The 15,585-nt window shown below is 39.9% G+C and overlaps 1 protein-coding gene across 1 annotated transcript; it reads left to right on the top strand.

The window, feature by feature from the left end:
• The first annotated feature begins 2,503 nt into the window (after window positions 1-2,503).
• LOC115011124 (phosphatidylinositol 4,5-bisphosphate 3-kinase catalytic subunit gamma isoform) lies at window positions 2,504-15,203 on the top strand. The gene is made up of 12 exons (XM_029436100.1): window positions 2,504-2,749; window positions 3,900-5,116; window positions 6,077-6,728; window positions 7,386-7,451; window positions 8,742-8,967; window positions 9,762-9,856; window positions 10,710-10,853; window positions 10,957-11,047; window positions 12,863-12,993; window positions 13,434-13,545; window positions 13,706-13,863; window positions 14,706-15,203. Exons 1-12 carry the CDS (start codon window positions 2,504-2,506, stop codon window positions 14,961-14,963), a joined length of 3,396 nt encoding a protein of 1,131 aa, XP_029291960.1. The 3' UTR covers window positions 14,964-15,203.
• The last annotated feature ends 382 nt before the right edge of the window (window positions 15,204-15,585 follow it).

Below are 15,585 nucleotides of genomic sequence, written 5' to 3'. Positions count from 1 at the left end.
TCAGTGCTTCACAAAAGCTTCATTTTCCCATCACTACAGGCAGGTAATCCAAGGTCCAAATACAGGCAGAGTCAAAACCGATCAGTAATGCAGGCAAAACTCAAACAGGAAACACTGGCGTGCTTGGCAAAAACACAAGACAATCTGGCAGGGACCAAAGGGAAGTGAGCTGGTATAAATGCTGAGGGGCTGATGAGGGAATGAGCTTCAGGTGAGGAGATGGGCGGGGAAACCCAGGTGAAGGGAATGAGCTGATTGCAGAGCAGGAGAATCTGAAATGACATGAGAGTTAGTGAAACAACAAGAAACAAAAACCAGATGAAAGAAAAATAATTAGGAGTCAGTAGTATTCGTGACAGAAACAGACCATCCTCAAACCTTCAAATATGTAAAGAGATTGAAGGTCCTGTGTTTGTCTTCTGATGTTTTTATAGCAGGCAAATTCAAAGGAGAACTACAGTACTTCCTCTTCAAGGTTATACGATACTATACAGCACAAAGCCTCCAGTAACACTGTACTTCCCTTTGATTCCAGGCAACGATTATTGTAAATGTATTTGACCTATTGCAAAATGTTGATACTAAATGTTTAAATTAAAAGTTTACTGACAACATATTCCCTACTGCAGGGGTTCCCAAACTTTCTGTGGCCAAGGCGTACCAAAGACCAAGCCAAAATCTCAATCTCGAACCTTTCTCTAACACACAGTGTCACTGTTATCACTCTGTGAACATTTATTTATTTAGTCCTTGTAAGAAGCTATTCTCCTTCACACTAGCAGAGAGCCTTTGATGTGTCACACTCTAATATTTCCCACCATGCGCAAATGGCTAAAACGGGTTCGCTTTGACAGATTTCTTTTTTTTTAATGATTCTTTTATTTATATTTAGACCAAAGCATATAAGACCTATAGTTTCTATATTGTGAAATAAGTGTGTAGGACAAAGTATCGATAAAGTACAGTGTTTCCCTGCGCTGCCCCCCCCCGCCTGAAATTCAAGACATTTTTGTTATTTATTTTTTATATATATTCACAACTCACTTTTTTATTAAATAAACTAAACACTTATATCATTTATCTCATTTATGTGCACACCATTTGGGAACCCTTGCCCTACTGTATCCACTCATAGCAACTGAAGCATGATTACACTCCTTTATGGTTATGTTTAAGTACTCACAGCATTTGGTTCAGAGTTGAGAGAAAGGTCATGGTCTTGGTTAAAAATGTAAAGTAAAAAATAAGTTGATGTTTTTTACTTTGATCATCATTCAATGGTAACTCTGATCTTTTCCTAATATTAACCAAAGAGCTTTTGTTACCATAACCCAACCACAGAGGGGATTTGTTCATTAATTAAAAACATATTTAGCACTCTGATAGTACTACGCTCTTATGAGTGCTCTGATTAATAAAGGTATTCTTTGATTATGTAAAGTCGCTGAGATAACAACTGTGTATCTCTACTAGTGGAACATTGGTTAATTGTAGCGTCTACAATATTATAGGGACAATGATTTAGGGAAGGCTTAACCTTCACTGGCCTGAATTACCCACAGTACCCAACTGTTTCATACAAACATACGTCTTTAGCAAGGAACACCTAGCTTCGGATAATGGTGGTAAAAGCAAGTTTAATGATACAATTGTGAAAATGTGCATTTGAATGTAGGACTTAACTGGCATTAAAAACCAAACACAATGCCCCCCCCCCCAAGAACAATCCCCTTTAAAAAAAATTGCTTCCAATGCTCCCTTACATTCTCTGAATGTCACCTGTAACAAGCTATTCTTAGATAATTGTTTAACATGCCCCTAATGCAAATCACTTTTCAATCCCTGTCACAAGGAAAGGGCTGAACTGAATATTGTCCACAGTGTCAGTGCAGAGAGCTTAGTGATTGGTTCAAAGACCTAGAATTGCAGCAGCATGCATCTACTATCCATTATACAGAGCCTTTGCAGAAGAGCAAGCCGAGTCAGCCAAACAGGTTTGATGCATTCCTGAAACACTTTAATGCTGCTCCCTCTTGACCTGTTTAATCACTAACATGTTCCTCTTTGTTATTGTCGTTCCATTGTGTATTTAATTTGTTTTTAAGTAGAACACTGTAAAAGTAATATTTAGCCAGGCCAGTTAACTGGGGGGGAAAAGGATACTGTAATCTGTTATCTAAGTGCGAAAAGGGAAGTCAACCCCTTTACAATGTCAGTAAATGCTTTGTTAGTATTTATATCTGCGCTAGCGTTTGAGAACTGTGGTATGAAAGAATGAGGAAGTACCTGAGCACTCACAAAAACAAACCACCAGTCTCAGACAATCAAACAGGTACAGACTTACACAGACTCCTGTTTAGGAGAGCAGCACCTGTCTTCCTAAGAGCTTTCTTATTGATTCACAACACACGCCTGATAAGCAACCTGTGAATGATACAGCAGAGATAGGTCTGATTATCAGTTAGTTTTTGAAGAACTTCAAGTATTTCTCTCCTAAGTATCGATGGATCCTGCATTGCTCCTGAGTCAGGCTGCCAGTCCACATGCTGTGGACTTTCTATCTGGGATGTCGGCTCTAAGCTGCTCTGAGAACAACCTGAAGTTTATCTGTGAGTTTCAGCTCGGGCCCGGTCCACCGCAGGCGCCCGGTGATGAGGATTACGATATCCATATGGATTGCGAGTCAGTGTCAGTCATTCTCCCTGCGCAGTGCAGTGTCTACCAGCTGCGGCTACGCATCTGTATGCAGGTAGGGTAACCCCTGTTGTTTAACATGTGTTTTCTTTTTGTTCTTTTTCTGAGGGTTTTATGCTTTTTTAAATATATATACATACACCTTCATAACTGGCAATTGCAACCGAGAACATTGTAGAGCACTGTCATAGATAAATACTTTGCTCATTGAATATTTACAAAGGAACATATTTACTTTTTGTTCAGGTGTTGCTGGTGGTGGTGGGTGGTTGGGAATGGAGATTAGACAGGGTCAGCTAAAGGCCTTGTAATGCTAGCGGAGTGGCTCTAGTGATGGCGATGTTGGTTGTTGGTCCACCACTTTGTTCTAAACTAAAATGTCTCAATAACCAGAGGTGGAAGAAGTATTCAGATCCTTTACTTCAGTAAAAGTAACACGTAAAAGTCCTGCATTCAAAACCTTACTTAGAGTATCAAAAGTAAACAATGTACATTGTGGAAAATGTTGCATTTTACTGCTGTAGATGTTTTAAGTTGCACTGTTTTTAACTGTTGGGGAGTTTAATTTACAGCAATGCATCATATTCTATAAGATCATCATTTGCTTGTAGCGTCTCTGTCCTGTGAGTTTCTCAGAAAACCAGCCTGTTTTCAGCTGTGTGACGATGCATTTTCCAACCAATCCAAGAGGCTTTTTAAAGAGTTTATTTAGCTCAAGAAGTACGAGAATTTTCTCAATACAAAAAGGAACACTTCATCCTTCAGTTTATCAAAGAAACTCAAATTTGAAAGCAACTAGAGACCACCAGCCACAATGGCAAAAAGGGCCCGGGGGGTAAAGTAGGGGGTCAATTCCCCCTTCCCCACCACCCCCCTACTTCTACTAAAAGGTGAAAACAATACCAGCGTCGATGTTGCGGCTGGTAACAAATTTGGATCTACATCGTTTTCACTGGACAGGAAGGGAATGAACAATTTTAATAGTAGCTTAAACATGTCATTTTTCTCAATCTTTTTCATGCTGAACAACTTATTTCCAAGAAACTCATGAATAAGATTTAAAGTGACGCTTTTCTTTGTGGAGAATCTTAGTATTACAAAATCGTATTTACAACCTCATGGAGCTGCTGCTGGACTTTCAGTTTAAATATATAATCAAGCTGCAACCATCAACATTGTTCTAACATCTGTCTCTATATCTTCAGGCACAGGAACAAGCTTGCCATGCAGACCCACTTGCAGTCCTGGACCCAGAGAAATACACTCTGCTATATGCCAGAGGAGAAGACTGGTATGAAGCCTATGATGACTGTCAGGTAATCAGGACGTTAGACATTCCATGGTCAAGTGACGGCACTGGGCGTCTGTTGGCACACGTAGTGGTAAAACCACTCATGGCAGTTGATTCGGAAGAGAAGAAGAAACAACAGCAGTTTCTGACTTACCTGTTAGGACACAACCTGGAGAAAGAAGCATCTGACAGACTTGGTGAGCTCACATTCACACGCAGGAAACTGGCATCTCCGAGAAGACAAGAGCTAAAGGATCGGGATGACGAGTTCTATGCCACAGAGCCTTGGATAACATGCGCCCCGATTCCAAAAGACCTCCAGGACCAGCTAAACAGAAATCTCCCTGTTTCCTTCCATTACATGAGCAAGATCAGCTTCAGTATACAGGTGGATTTTAGTACCACACCAAAGGTTCTTCTTGACATTTTTAAAAATGTGATAGCAGACCAGGGGCTTGAGTATGACACTTCCGATGGTCTGGTGTTGAAAGTCTCTGGGAGGGAGGAGTTTCTATCTGGAGACTACCCCCTGAGCAATTTCATCTGGGTTCGACAGTGCCTGAAAACCAATCAAGAACTCCACCTCTCTGTGGTCCCTGTGTCGAAGCTTGTCAATGAGACTGTCAAGTTTGTGGATTGGCCACTTGTTGACGATTCCAGTGGCCAGTTCAGCTCCCACAATGATCTTTGCCTTGAAGGGAAGGATTTGGATGACATCTTCATGATATCCTTGTGGGACTGCAACAGAAGACTCCGAGTGAAATTGCTTGGCTTTGACATCCCAAAACTTCCAAACAAATACCCTCAGTCTGTTTATGTAAAAGCCTCCATACTTTATGGTAACAAGGTTGTCAGTTCGGTGTCCTCCCTGCCCAAGCCCGTTGCAGATGAAGTGCTGTGGAATGAGTGGCTGGACTTTGACGTTCTCCTCAGGGATCTGCCACGTGGAGCCAAGCTGGCTTTCACTATTAATGCTAGTGGTGGTGACATCTCCTCTGTAACCAAAGACCCAAAGCCGCCAGCAACCAAAGACTCAAAGCTGCTATCGTCTTCAATCAATAAGCCATCAGACCTACAGAAAGGAAAGGGCAAGGTGCTCTACTTTGTCAATCTTCTCCTGATTGATCACAGGTCAGGTTTTTAATATCAACTACAACTTTGTGAAGTATTTATCAGTGTCTTTTTAGTGTTTAATGTCAAAAAAGCAACATGTTCTCACTCTAAACTCGTCACACACGGATGCTTGATCAGGACCCCTTGGCATTTTTCAAGGTGCAAGGTAGTCTGATAGATTTCAAGAGGTGGTCAATGTTGTGAATTCAAACAAAACTAACTGGTAAGGTTTAGGAAAAGGTCATGGTCCGGGTTAAAATAAGTATGTTTGTTACGTAACTTAAGTTATGTACGTAAGTAAAATAAGTCAGCATTGACTTTTGCTCTCACACTGGACATGATCAGCAGTCTCCTGGGTGAATAATAATAATAATAATAATAATAATAATAATAATAATAATAATAATAATAATAATAATAATAATAATAATAATAATAATAATAATAATAATAATAATAATAATAATAATAATACATATCCATCGATCCATTATCTGCAACCGCTTATCCTGTGCGCGGTACACCTGGACAGGTCGCCTATCACAGGGCTGACGCATAGATACAACCATTCATGCTAACATTCAACAACTACGGGCAATTTAGAAATGTGTTGTCTCAGGATGAACCCCTTGAGATGTATCAACTGTTCGCTCACCAAACAAATGGAACAGAACAGAACTGTACAAGACACAATAATATATAACACAACAATGACAAAAAAACTAACAAACAGTCAAACAAACAAATAACAAGACAACAATTAAGAAAAGTTACCACTACAAACTAAACACAAAGGAAAATGATCTATAAATAAAGAAAATGACATGACATAGACAATTTGTTTTAGCAAGAGAAAGCAAATCACTTTTTATATTTGTATATCCAAACTAAGACTAGTATTGTAACTCTATAACAGCATTGGTCTATCACAAATTAATAACAAATATTTTCTAATTGTGCACTTGTTTGTCCCTGCAGGTCCATCCTTAGCCAGGGCCCCTACACCATGCATATGTGGTCCTACCCTGACCTGGAGGAAGAGGCCATCACCTACCAGGCAGACAAGCTGTCCTCTGCTACTAACCCAGACATAGCTGACTCCATGGCTATCAGCTTCCTTCTGGACCGCTACAGCTTCCCTGTGGTTCTGCCAAATCGCTTCAGCCCCTCTGAATGTTCTGGTAATCAATCCTCAGGCCTCACCCCGACCAAATCTACTGCTTCGAATGGACTCTCCTCCTCGGCCTCATCAGCCTCCTCACCTCCTTCCAGCACAGATTCTTCCTCTCTGCCTGGGAAACCTCTCCAGGACTCATTGACTGACACTCTAATTCTCAGATCAGTCAACGGCACCAGCAGGGATTGCCTCAAAAGGTTCCGGGAGGAGAGCATCCGCTACGCCTCAAATCTTCCCCATTTTCTGCGCAGTGTTGATTGGATGAACCGTACAGTGGTTGAGGATGTCCATTGGCTTCTGGAAAACTGGGATCCTTCAGAACTGGATGTAACAGTGGCCCTGGAGCTGTTAAGCATGGACTTTGCTGACGTGATGGTCAGGAGACTAGCAGTCCAGAGATTGGAGAGCCTGTCTAATGATGATGTATTGAAGTATTTGCTGCAGCTGGTGCAGGTATGAGTTTGTTTCCTAATAGATGCGGCAAAAGTGGAAAAGAAATCAAGCCAAATGTGTAAAAACACCACACCGAGTTAGTGTAGATTGATATCCTAAATCAAACAAATAAAATCCACATTAATTTAAATAAAATACTGTTGAAATGTTTTTTTTTATTTGTTTAATAAAGACCTATTTATTTATGTATTTAACTATATTGACTCATTGATATATTTATATATATATATATATATATATATATATATATATATATATATATATATATATATATATACATTTATTGCCTAATTTATTTATTTCTGGATTTATTTCATAGCAATATTTATTTATTTCAGAGCCATATTTATTTATTTACTATAATAATGTTTCAGCTGGATTTGGATAATTGACCTTTGGTTAAGCCCCGCCCTCCTTAGCACCTCAAGTTCTTCTTCCTGCACACAGCACACATGCAGATGAACAAACTGTTTAATCCATTCTTTACATTTTCCTCACGTCGTTACTAAAAAAGCTTTTTTATCAAGTTGTTTTTCCAGTATGGATGCATTTAATAGGATGGAAAACATTTGAGCAGTACTTGTACATTGTACATGTACTTGTACCTGTACATTTGACATTACTTACTGATTTTCTCTATCCTGTTTATTTATACAGACCCTCAAAGTGGAACCTTACCATGACAGTTTCCTCGCTCGGTTCCTCATCCAAAGAGCTCTGCGGGTGAGTCATGCAGCATCCTATTATCATATTACTCTACTATATTAGGATTAGTATAGAAGACTGTGCTCTACATTCTTTGGTAATTTGTGTTGCCTTTTCCTCCCATTTAAAGAAAACTCTTTAAAAATGAGATGACCAGTGTGTAGCATTTAGGGGAGAAATGGAATATAATAAATATAATATAATATAATCACCTGAAACTTGAAACTGAATTGTGTTTTTGTTAGCTTAGAATAAGCGCTTAATATCTACATACTGTGGGGAGCATGTTCCTCCGTAGTTCTCCGACACGCTTGGCAGGGAGGGGTGAGCAGAGGGATGTTCAGCTGGTTACAATCTGCAACCTCACCGCTAGATGCCACTAAATCCTACACACTGCTCCTTAAACATTCAGCTGTTGGTATAAAGATTCATTTAAAAATGTTGTGATAGCATCTATTTGACCTTCTTTGCATTATATACCCCTGTCTTTAACAATCCATTATACATTCTTTGAATCCCTTTTAAGGCCCTGTCTGGTTTGGCACCTCCTTAAATCTCCGAGCTGCTCTCCCCTTATGACCAAACTCTGTTTATTAAACTGAAGGTGATTGTGCACTTGCTGTTAGAGTCCCCAGACTTTGGATCACTCCTCAAAACATGCTTTTCATATTTCATTCCGATGCTTTATATTTGTTTATTTTTGGTTTTCACTTATTTCATTGTCTGTTTTTTGAAAAAGGTTTTTTTTAACATTTGTAATATCCCCTGTAACACTTGATTTTCTTCTCTCGTTCTTCTTCTCTCTTTCTAACGTTTAAGGTATGATGTATAAATACAGTTAGTATTATATAATTGATGATTATGATGATGATGACGATTATTATTATTATTTTATTTTAGAATAAAAAAAGAAATATTTATAGATGTTTGCATGTGTAACCTTCTAGCTGGTTCTTACAACATATAGGACCTCACTGAACCTGAACTTGTACTACAGCCATGTTCACATAAGCAGACAGAGGATCAGGTGTGATTTTATGTAAAAATAATATCCATGTTAGAATGCGGACATCTCTGTGATAGACAAAAGTTTTTACAGGTTTTCTTTTTTTTGTGCCCTGTGCTGCTTCGTCTTCTTGTGTAAAATTCAGGTTAGCACTTTCACTCAGACCGTCTTTGCTTATTTTTTCTAATGGTGAGAAAAAGTGGTGAAGTCTCACCGCAGTAAAATGTGGAGTTCAGCTTCGTCTGAGTCTGAATCCTGCTCTCTGGAAAACTCACTAACCTCCACTGTCTCCTTCACTGCAGAGCAAGAGAATCGGCCACTTCTTCTTCTGGTATGTCCGCAGTGAGGTGGCAGGGTGTCCGTACTTTCGCCAACGCATGGCTGTGATTCTGGAGGCCTACCTGCTGGGCTGTGGTCAGGCCATGCTGGACAGCTTCAGCCTGCAGGTCCAGGCTGTGGAGGCACTACAGGAAGTTGCTATAACGATTAAAAAGCTTTACCCCGACAAGACAGACCTTCCTCCCACAGGTGAGACTATGAATTAGTATCCTACAGAATAGTATCCTACAGAATTCAAAATTTATCAATTTTCTGCCACTTCCGGGCGAAGTGCTGCACCTCGTTTTTGGCCGTGGCCATCTTGGTTTTTTTTTAACTAGAAGTGATACGAGAGGGTGGAGCGAAGTACAACCGAATGCTGAACAATACATTTTCATGCGACCAAAATGTTACAATTAATTCTGTGGCTTTCAGCTCCAAGCTAATTAAAATCATAATGAAAAACTAATAAATAAGCCTATATGCTTTCATCATAATTTCCTAAACCAGATGGGCACTGTAGTTTTTCAGCAAACAAAAATAGTGCATTTTTTGGGGACTATTTTCATCGGTGAATCAATATAAATAAGTATGTTGGGCAGCAGGACAGTGTATAAGGGATTGACTCAAAATAGGCTTTTTAAGAACTGGGTGTAAATGTTAATGTTAATGAACTATGGGAAAGTAACAACTTCCCAATAGGAACTGCAACAGCATCAGTGCAAACAAGTGTTTTTGTTTCTAAAAAACAAGTCAAAGATTGACGTCTAGACAAACACTCACCTGTCATCAGTGCTGGACTGGCACCAGGTGTGGAGCTCCCTCAATAAAATACAGTCCAATGATTTATGCAAATGCAGGAGGTTGGGTGTTTTTAAGCTGTGTTTACGGGCTATGTCATATTTAAAAGATATTTTCTTCTTTGTCAGGTGACTCTATCCTGAAAGAAGCCATTTGGTGCATTACTAAACTAATTTACAGAATTGTGCTTTCTATTGTTTCAGCTCCTCTCAGGCTTCAAGAGTTTCTTAAAAACTCTAATCTGCCAGATGAATTCCTGTTGCCCTTTGACCCCCGCATCAAAGCTGGAAGGATCCTGGTAAGCCTTGTGCATGCTGTTTGTGTATGTGCAAATTGTGAGTGTGTCGGTGTTAAATGAGTATGAGTGTGTTGAACAACATCTTTTTTTTTTGTCTGGCATGCTCCAATTAAATTAGACAGCACAGTGTTCACATACTGTATACAATTAGTGTGTTTGTTCTTTGAGTGAAAAGTAATGCAGTCATTTATAAATGCTTTGGCCTCAAGAGCTGTGCAGCAAGCTGTAAACACACACCTTCTAAAATCAACACGTCCTTATAGCGAAACGACACAATATGTTGTAGTCAGTGACTCCCAAAACGACATATCTGACCGTTAGGGAGTTTCAGTAACAGACGCACAACGTGAAACGGTCACAGTTTTAAACGCTTGTTTAACGTTGTGAATTGAAACAAAACTACTTGGTCAGGTTTAGGAAAAGATCATGGTTTGGGTTAAAATAAGTACATTTGTAACGTAACTTACATGAGTTAAATATGTATACAAGGTATACGTTTAATAAGTTACTTAGGTCATGTAAGTTAAGTACGTAACGTAAGTTAATTAATAAGTCAATGTTGACTGTTAGTTTCACACAGGACATGAACAGTGAAACAGTCCTGTGTGAAAGAAAACACCTAGTAAATATGGGTTGTAATAAGCTGCTTGCACAAAATACCTGTACGCATGGATGTTATTACACTTTTAAATGTATCTGTTTGCTCATCAAATAAAAAAGAATCAGACTTGATTGATTGAATTGATTCTGCAGTGTTATGGCTATAATCCACATTAGACCTTTACTAAAACCCATTCCCCATGAACTGTCTCAACATAAACAAATCCCTTCTCTTGGTATTCCTCTCCTCCAGCTGGACAAATGCAAGGTGATGGCCTCTAAGAAGAAGCCGCTGTGGCTGGAGTTCTCTCCCATGCCGTCGCCCAGTTCATCTACACCCGTCGGAGTAATCTTCAAACAGGGCGACGACCTCAGACAGGACATGCTGGTCATTCAGGTCAAGGAGAACTTTGGAATAAGACTGTTATTGTTTTAAGTTGTTCAATATGTTTTACTCTTGGATAAAGTGACACCTGACTGTTTGTCTTCCATCAACACAGACGCTGGTGTTGATGGACTCTATCTGGCAGGAGAAGTCTCTGGACCTTAACCTTGTTCCGTACGGCTGCATCTCCACAGGACACAATATAGGTCATTTAACTTTTATTATCCTTTTATTTTGTTAATTTTTTAATACGGCAGTGTGTTGCTACAATGCCTGCACGATATAAACAAAACAGATCAGTTATCAGGTGAAATTTATTGTTATAACAAGATGTTTTTCATGATATTACTACATGCAAACTTATCACATAACTAGAAACTTCTCTTGTTATAGCAATATAATATTTATCTATTTATAACGTGGAACATTTGATGATGAAATGTGATAACGTATTGTTATAACGTGATAAGTTTGTATGTGGTAATAACAAAAACATAATAAACGGTTCACGTTATAACATGATACTGATCTGTTCAATATAGTCTTAATGCTTATGAATTCAATACACTTAGATAAACTCTACTTAAAATAACTTGGAATGTTGCACTACATCATTTTCTTCAGGCAACCTCTGGGATAGCACTGAGATAATCCATCCACCTCACAGGTGTGGCATATCAAGATGCTGATTCTGGATGCTGGTCACAATAAAAGGCCACTCTAAAAATGTGCAGCTTTATGTTGAAAAGATAAGGGGGGGTCAGGAAACCAGTCAGTATCTGGTGCGACCACCATTTGCCTCCCGCAGTGCAACACATCTCCTTCACATAGAGTTCATCAGGTTGTTGGTTGTGGCCTGTGGAATGTTGGTCCTGTGAAGTTGCTGGATATCAGCAGGAACTGGAACATGCTGTCGTGTACGTCGATCCAGAGCATCCCAAACATGCTCAGTGGTGACATGTCCGGTGAGTATGCAGGCCAGGCAAGAACTGGGATGTTTTCAGCTTCTAGGTGTTGTGTACAGATCCTTGCAACATCATCCTGCTGCAACATGAGGTGATGGTGGTGGATGAATGGCACAACAACGGGCCTCAGGATCTCGTCACGATAACTCTGTGCATTCAAAATGCCATCAATAAATTTCACCTGTGTTGTCCATAACATAAGCCTGCCCATACCATAACCCCACCACCACCATGGGCCACTCGATTCACAACGTTGACGTCAGGAAACCCGCTCACCCACATGACGCCATACACTACAGTGAAGAGAACACCTCTCCAAAGTGCCAGACGCCATCCAAGGTGAGCATTTGCCCACTCAAGTCGGTTACGACGATGAACTGCAGTCAGGTCAAGACCCGGTGAGGACGACGAGCCTGCAGATGAGCTTCTCTGAGACCGTTTCTGACAGTTTGTGCAGAAATTCTTTGGTTATGTAAACCGATTGTTGCATCAGCTGTCCGGGTGGCTGTTCTCAGATTATCTTGCAGGTGAAGATGCCGGATGAGGAGGTCCTGGGCTGCTGTGGTTACACGTGGTCTGCGGTTGTGAGGCCGGTTGGATGTACTGCCAAATTCTCAGAAACGCCTTTGGAGACGGCTTATGGTAGAGAAATGAACATTGAATTCATGGGCAACAGTTCTGGTGGACATTCCTGCTGTCAGCAGGCCAACTGCACGCTGAGTTGTGCTGTGTGATAAAACTGCACATGTCAGAGTGAACCTTTATTGTGAGCAGTCTAAAACACACCTGTGCAGTAATCATGCTGTCCAATCAGTATCTTGATATGACACACCTGTGAGGTGGATGGATTATCTCAGTACTCACTAACAGATTTAGACACATTTGTGAACAATATTTGAGAGAAATAGGCCTTTTGTGTTCATGAAAAATGGAAGCAAAAACAAAAGTGTTGCGTTTATATTTTTGGTCAGTGTAGTTACAACCAGGATGTCCTGATGTGGAAAAAAAAGAAATAAAAAAACTCACGGTGAACTTATTCAAGTTTCTCCTCAACAGGTATGATTGAGATTGTGAGGAATGCAGCCACCATCGCTGCAGTCCAGAGGAACCATGGAGGAACGACAGGAGCCTTCAGAAACGATGCTCTGTTTGAGTGGCTCAAGTCCAAATGTCCACTCCAGGAAATAGTGAGTAATGTAGTAAACATGGATTCAAGGCCAGGTTTTCTACAAGATTTGGATCAAATTAACTTGTAATAATTCATTAAAAATGAAAAAGCATGCTCCATCCTTGTTATTTAGGAGGTACTGGCTATATGACATGCTGATCTGTGCAGCTGCCTACATCTAAACATTGAAAAATACAGTAGAAGCTTTTGTTTGTGGACACATCTTGTAGTGTACATACTTTCACTTTTACCAACCAATGAAACAATTTTCACAGCTTGTCTGAATTAAAGGGACATTTTAAACTTTCCCTTTAAGAGTCTAGACCAGTTGACATTTATTTCTTCTATTTCAAATTCATTAAAAAATATTATAGACGTACATAATTGTAGGTATCAGCTGCATTCGGACATTTTGTGCTCTGCCAGTGATGTTATTTCTGTGATCTCATTTGACTCCAGCACTTCAGGACTGTGGAGACATTTGTGAAGTCCTGTGCTGGTTACTGTGTGGCCACCTATGTATTGGGTATAGGAGATCGACACAATGACAACATCATGATCACGGACCAAGGTATGCACCACTTGTTTTTGGTTCACATCGCACTGGCTACTAATTTAACTTAGTTGACTAAACCTGTATCAAATGAATGAATGAGCAAAATACTAAATTATGAAAGCAGTTGAGGTGATGGACAGAACTTAAACACTTTTGTATTTCATGGACCTCTCAGGGAACCTGTTTCACATCGACTTTGGTCACATCCTGGGTAACAGGAAGCACTTCCTTGGCGTGAGCCGGGAGCGTGTACCATTCGTCCTCACACCTGACTTCCTGCACGTCATGGGCAGGGGCAAAGGGCGCAACAGCCTCTACTTTCAGCGGTTCAGGGTGAGAAGCCCTGACTATGTGTGTGGTTGTGTTTGATTGTGTGTAATCATCATACTGATATTTTTCATTTAAAGTTGTTTAAGAGTAGAATTGTTTTTATAATTTTCCTTTTGTAAAAACAATCTTAGAAAAAGTTTAAAATGCCTTCTTGATTTTAAGGGGTGTTAGACAATAAAATTCATTCATTTGTGAAAACAAAAAGAATGAAATTGTTATTTTTGAAGTTTGCAATATTATTTAAGGTGTACACTTTTTTTTAATCTCACAGAATGTTCTCCCATTCCCTGCATGTAAAGACCTGAACACAAACTATATTCACAGAGTCTTCCCTCTCTGCGAACAGGGACACAGATCTCTCACGCAATATTCCCAGGAAATAATCTGATAAAAATTAATCCAAATCGCTCGTTTACACAAACTTCCTGCAGTTACTGCATTCACCGACAAGAGCGCTGTCCTCCTATTAACACTTTAAATTACTATTGTACTGTTTTGAATTGTCTGTGAATACATAAAGTTCTATGCTAAGAGGTCTAGTTTTTCTTTGGTGTCAGCTGATGAAGATTTTGAAGAACATTATATGATTACTACATTTATTTCGCATTTATTACTTTTTATTTTTAGGGTCACATTGTCTTTCTGTACAGCATAACTTCTATTTGATGGATGATTGTGTGTTTGCATTATTGAATGGGCAGGTGAATCCACAGTGCATGAGCATATATGTAAAGGTACCATAGATATTTGTCGGATAATGTTTCCAATTCCCTAAAATCTTTTGTCATTATCTTTTTTCCTTGCTCTCCGTTCCTTCTTTTGCCTTTCCCACCTGCCCATATTAGGACACTTGCACCCAGGCATACCTCTCCCTGCGCTCGCACTCTCGTCTGCTGGTCACTCTTTTCTCCCTCATGCTCCTGACGGGCATCCCAGAGCTGAGCGCTGCAGAGGACATGCGCTACCTGCGGGTGGCGCTGAAGGAGGAAGAGTGTGAGGCAGAGGCCAAGGAACATTTCCTCCAGCAAATCACCCTGTGTGAGCAGCTGGGCTGGACCGTGCAGGCCAACTGGTGGATCCACATGGTGGCAGGAATCAAGTAGACTGCTGGAGATTTTAAATGTTAAAGCATGCTGGCTCAGGGCTGAAGGTGGGCAAATGTCTATGTGTAACTTTTAGTTTTTTTCTTTGTTTATGTATTTGTATATTTATAGGTTTTCCATGGCTTTTAGCACATAAATTAAACACTGCAAGCATGATGGTATGTTGAGAGGCGATAAATGAATAAAATGTATGTATTTCACAGTTTATTTCATACAAGAGATGAGATGAAGACCATGATGCTGAAGAAAGCATCGTCAAAAAGGTGATGAGGGGTACAAATAAACACAGTTGGATCTTAAATATTCCATGAAAACTGTCCAGAAACAAAGTTTCTGAGTGAGAAGGAGATTGTTCTTAGATCCACTGGAGTGAAGAACTATGAAACTGTAAAGAAGGTGACCAAGACATGTGGGAAAGAAGCTTCATGGGTACCAGATGATGTGCCCCCAAGAACATTGCGATCATCCACTACTGGTTTATTAAATGTTCCCAGAAACATCCAAAAGAAAGTCGGGGATGCAGCCTTTTGCAATTATGCACCAAAGCTATGGAACACTTTAACTGCAGACATTAGGGAGGCAAGCTTGCTCAATATCTTCAAAAGTAAGCTAAAAACACATC

This window comes from Cottoperca gobio, chromosome 7 (genome assembly GCF_900634415.1).
Source record: "Cottoperca gobio chromosome 7, fCotGob3.1, whole genome shotgun sequence".
NCBI classification, from domain to species: Eukaryota; Metazoa; Chordata; class Actinopteri; order Perciformes; family Bovichtidae; genus Cottoperca; species Cottoperca gobio.
This window is presented reverse-complemented; position numbering and strand designations above follow the sequence as displayed.

Coding starts and splice junctions, on each gene's coding strand:
- LOC115011124 (XM_029436100.1), top strand. CDS start 2,504: ATGGATCCTGCATTGCTCCTGAGTCAGGCTGCCAGTCCACATGCTGTG. Junction 7,452..8,741: donor TCATCCAAAGAGCTCTGCGG/GTGAGTCATGCA, acceptor CCTTCACTGCAG/AGCAAGAGAATCGGCCACTT. Junction 10,854..10,956: donor AGGACATGCTGGTCATTCAG/GTCAAGGAGAAC, acceptor CCATCAACACAG/ACGCTGGTGTTGATGGACTC.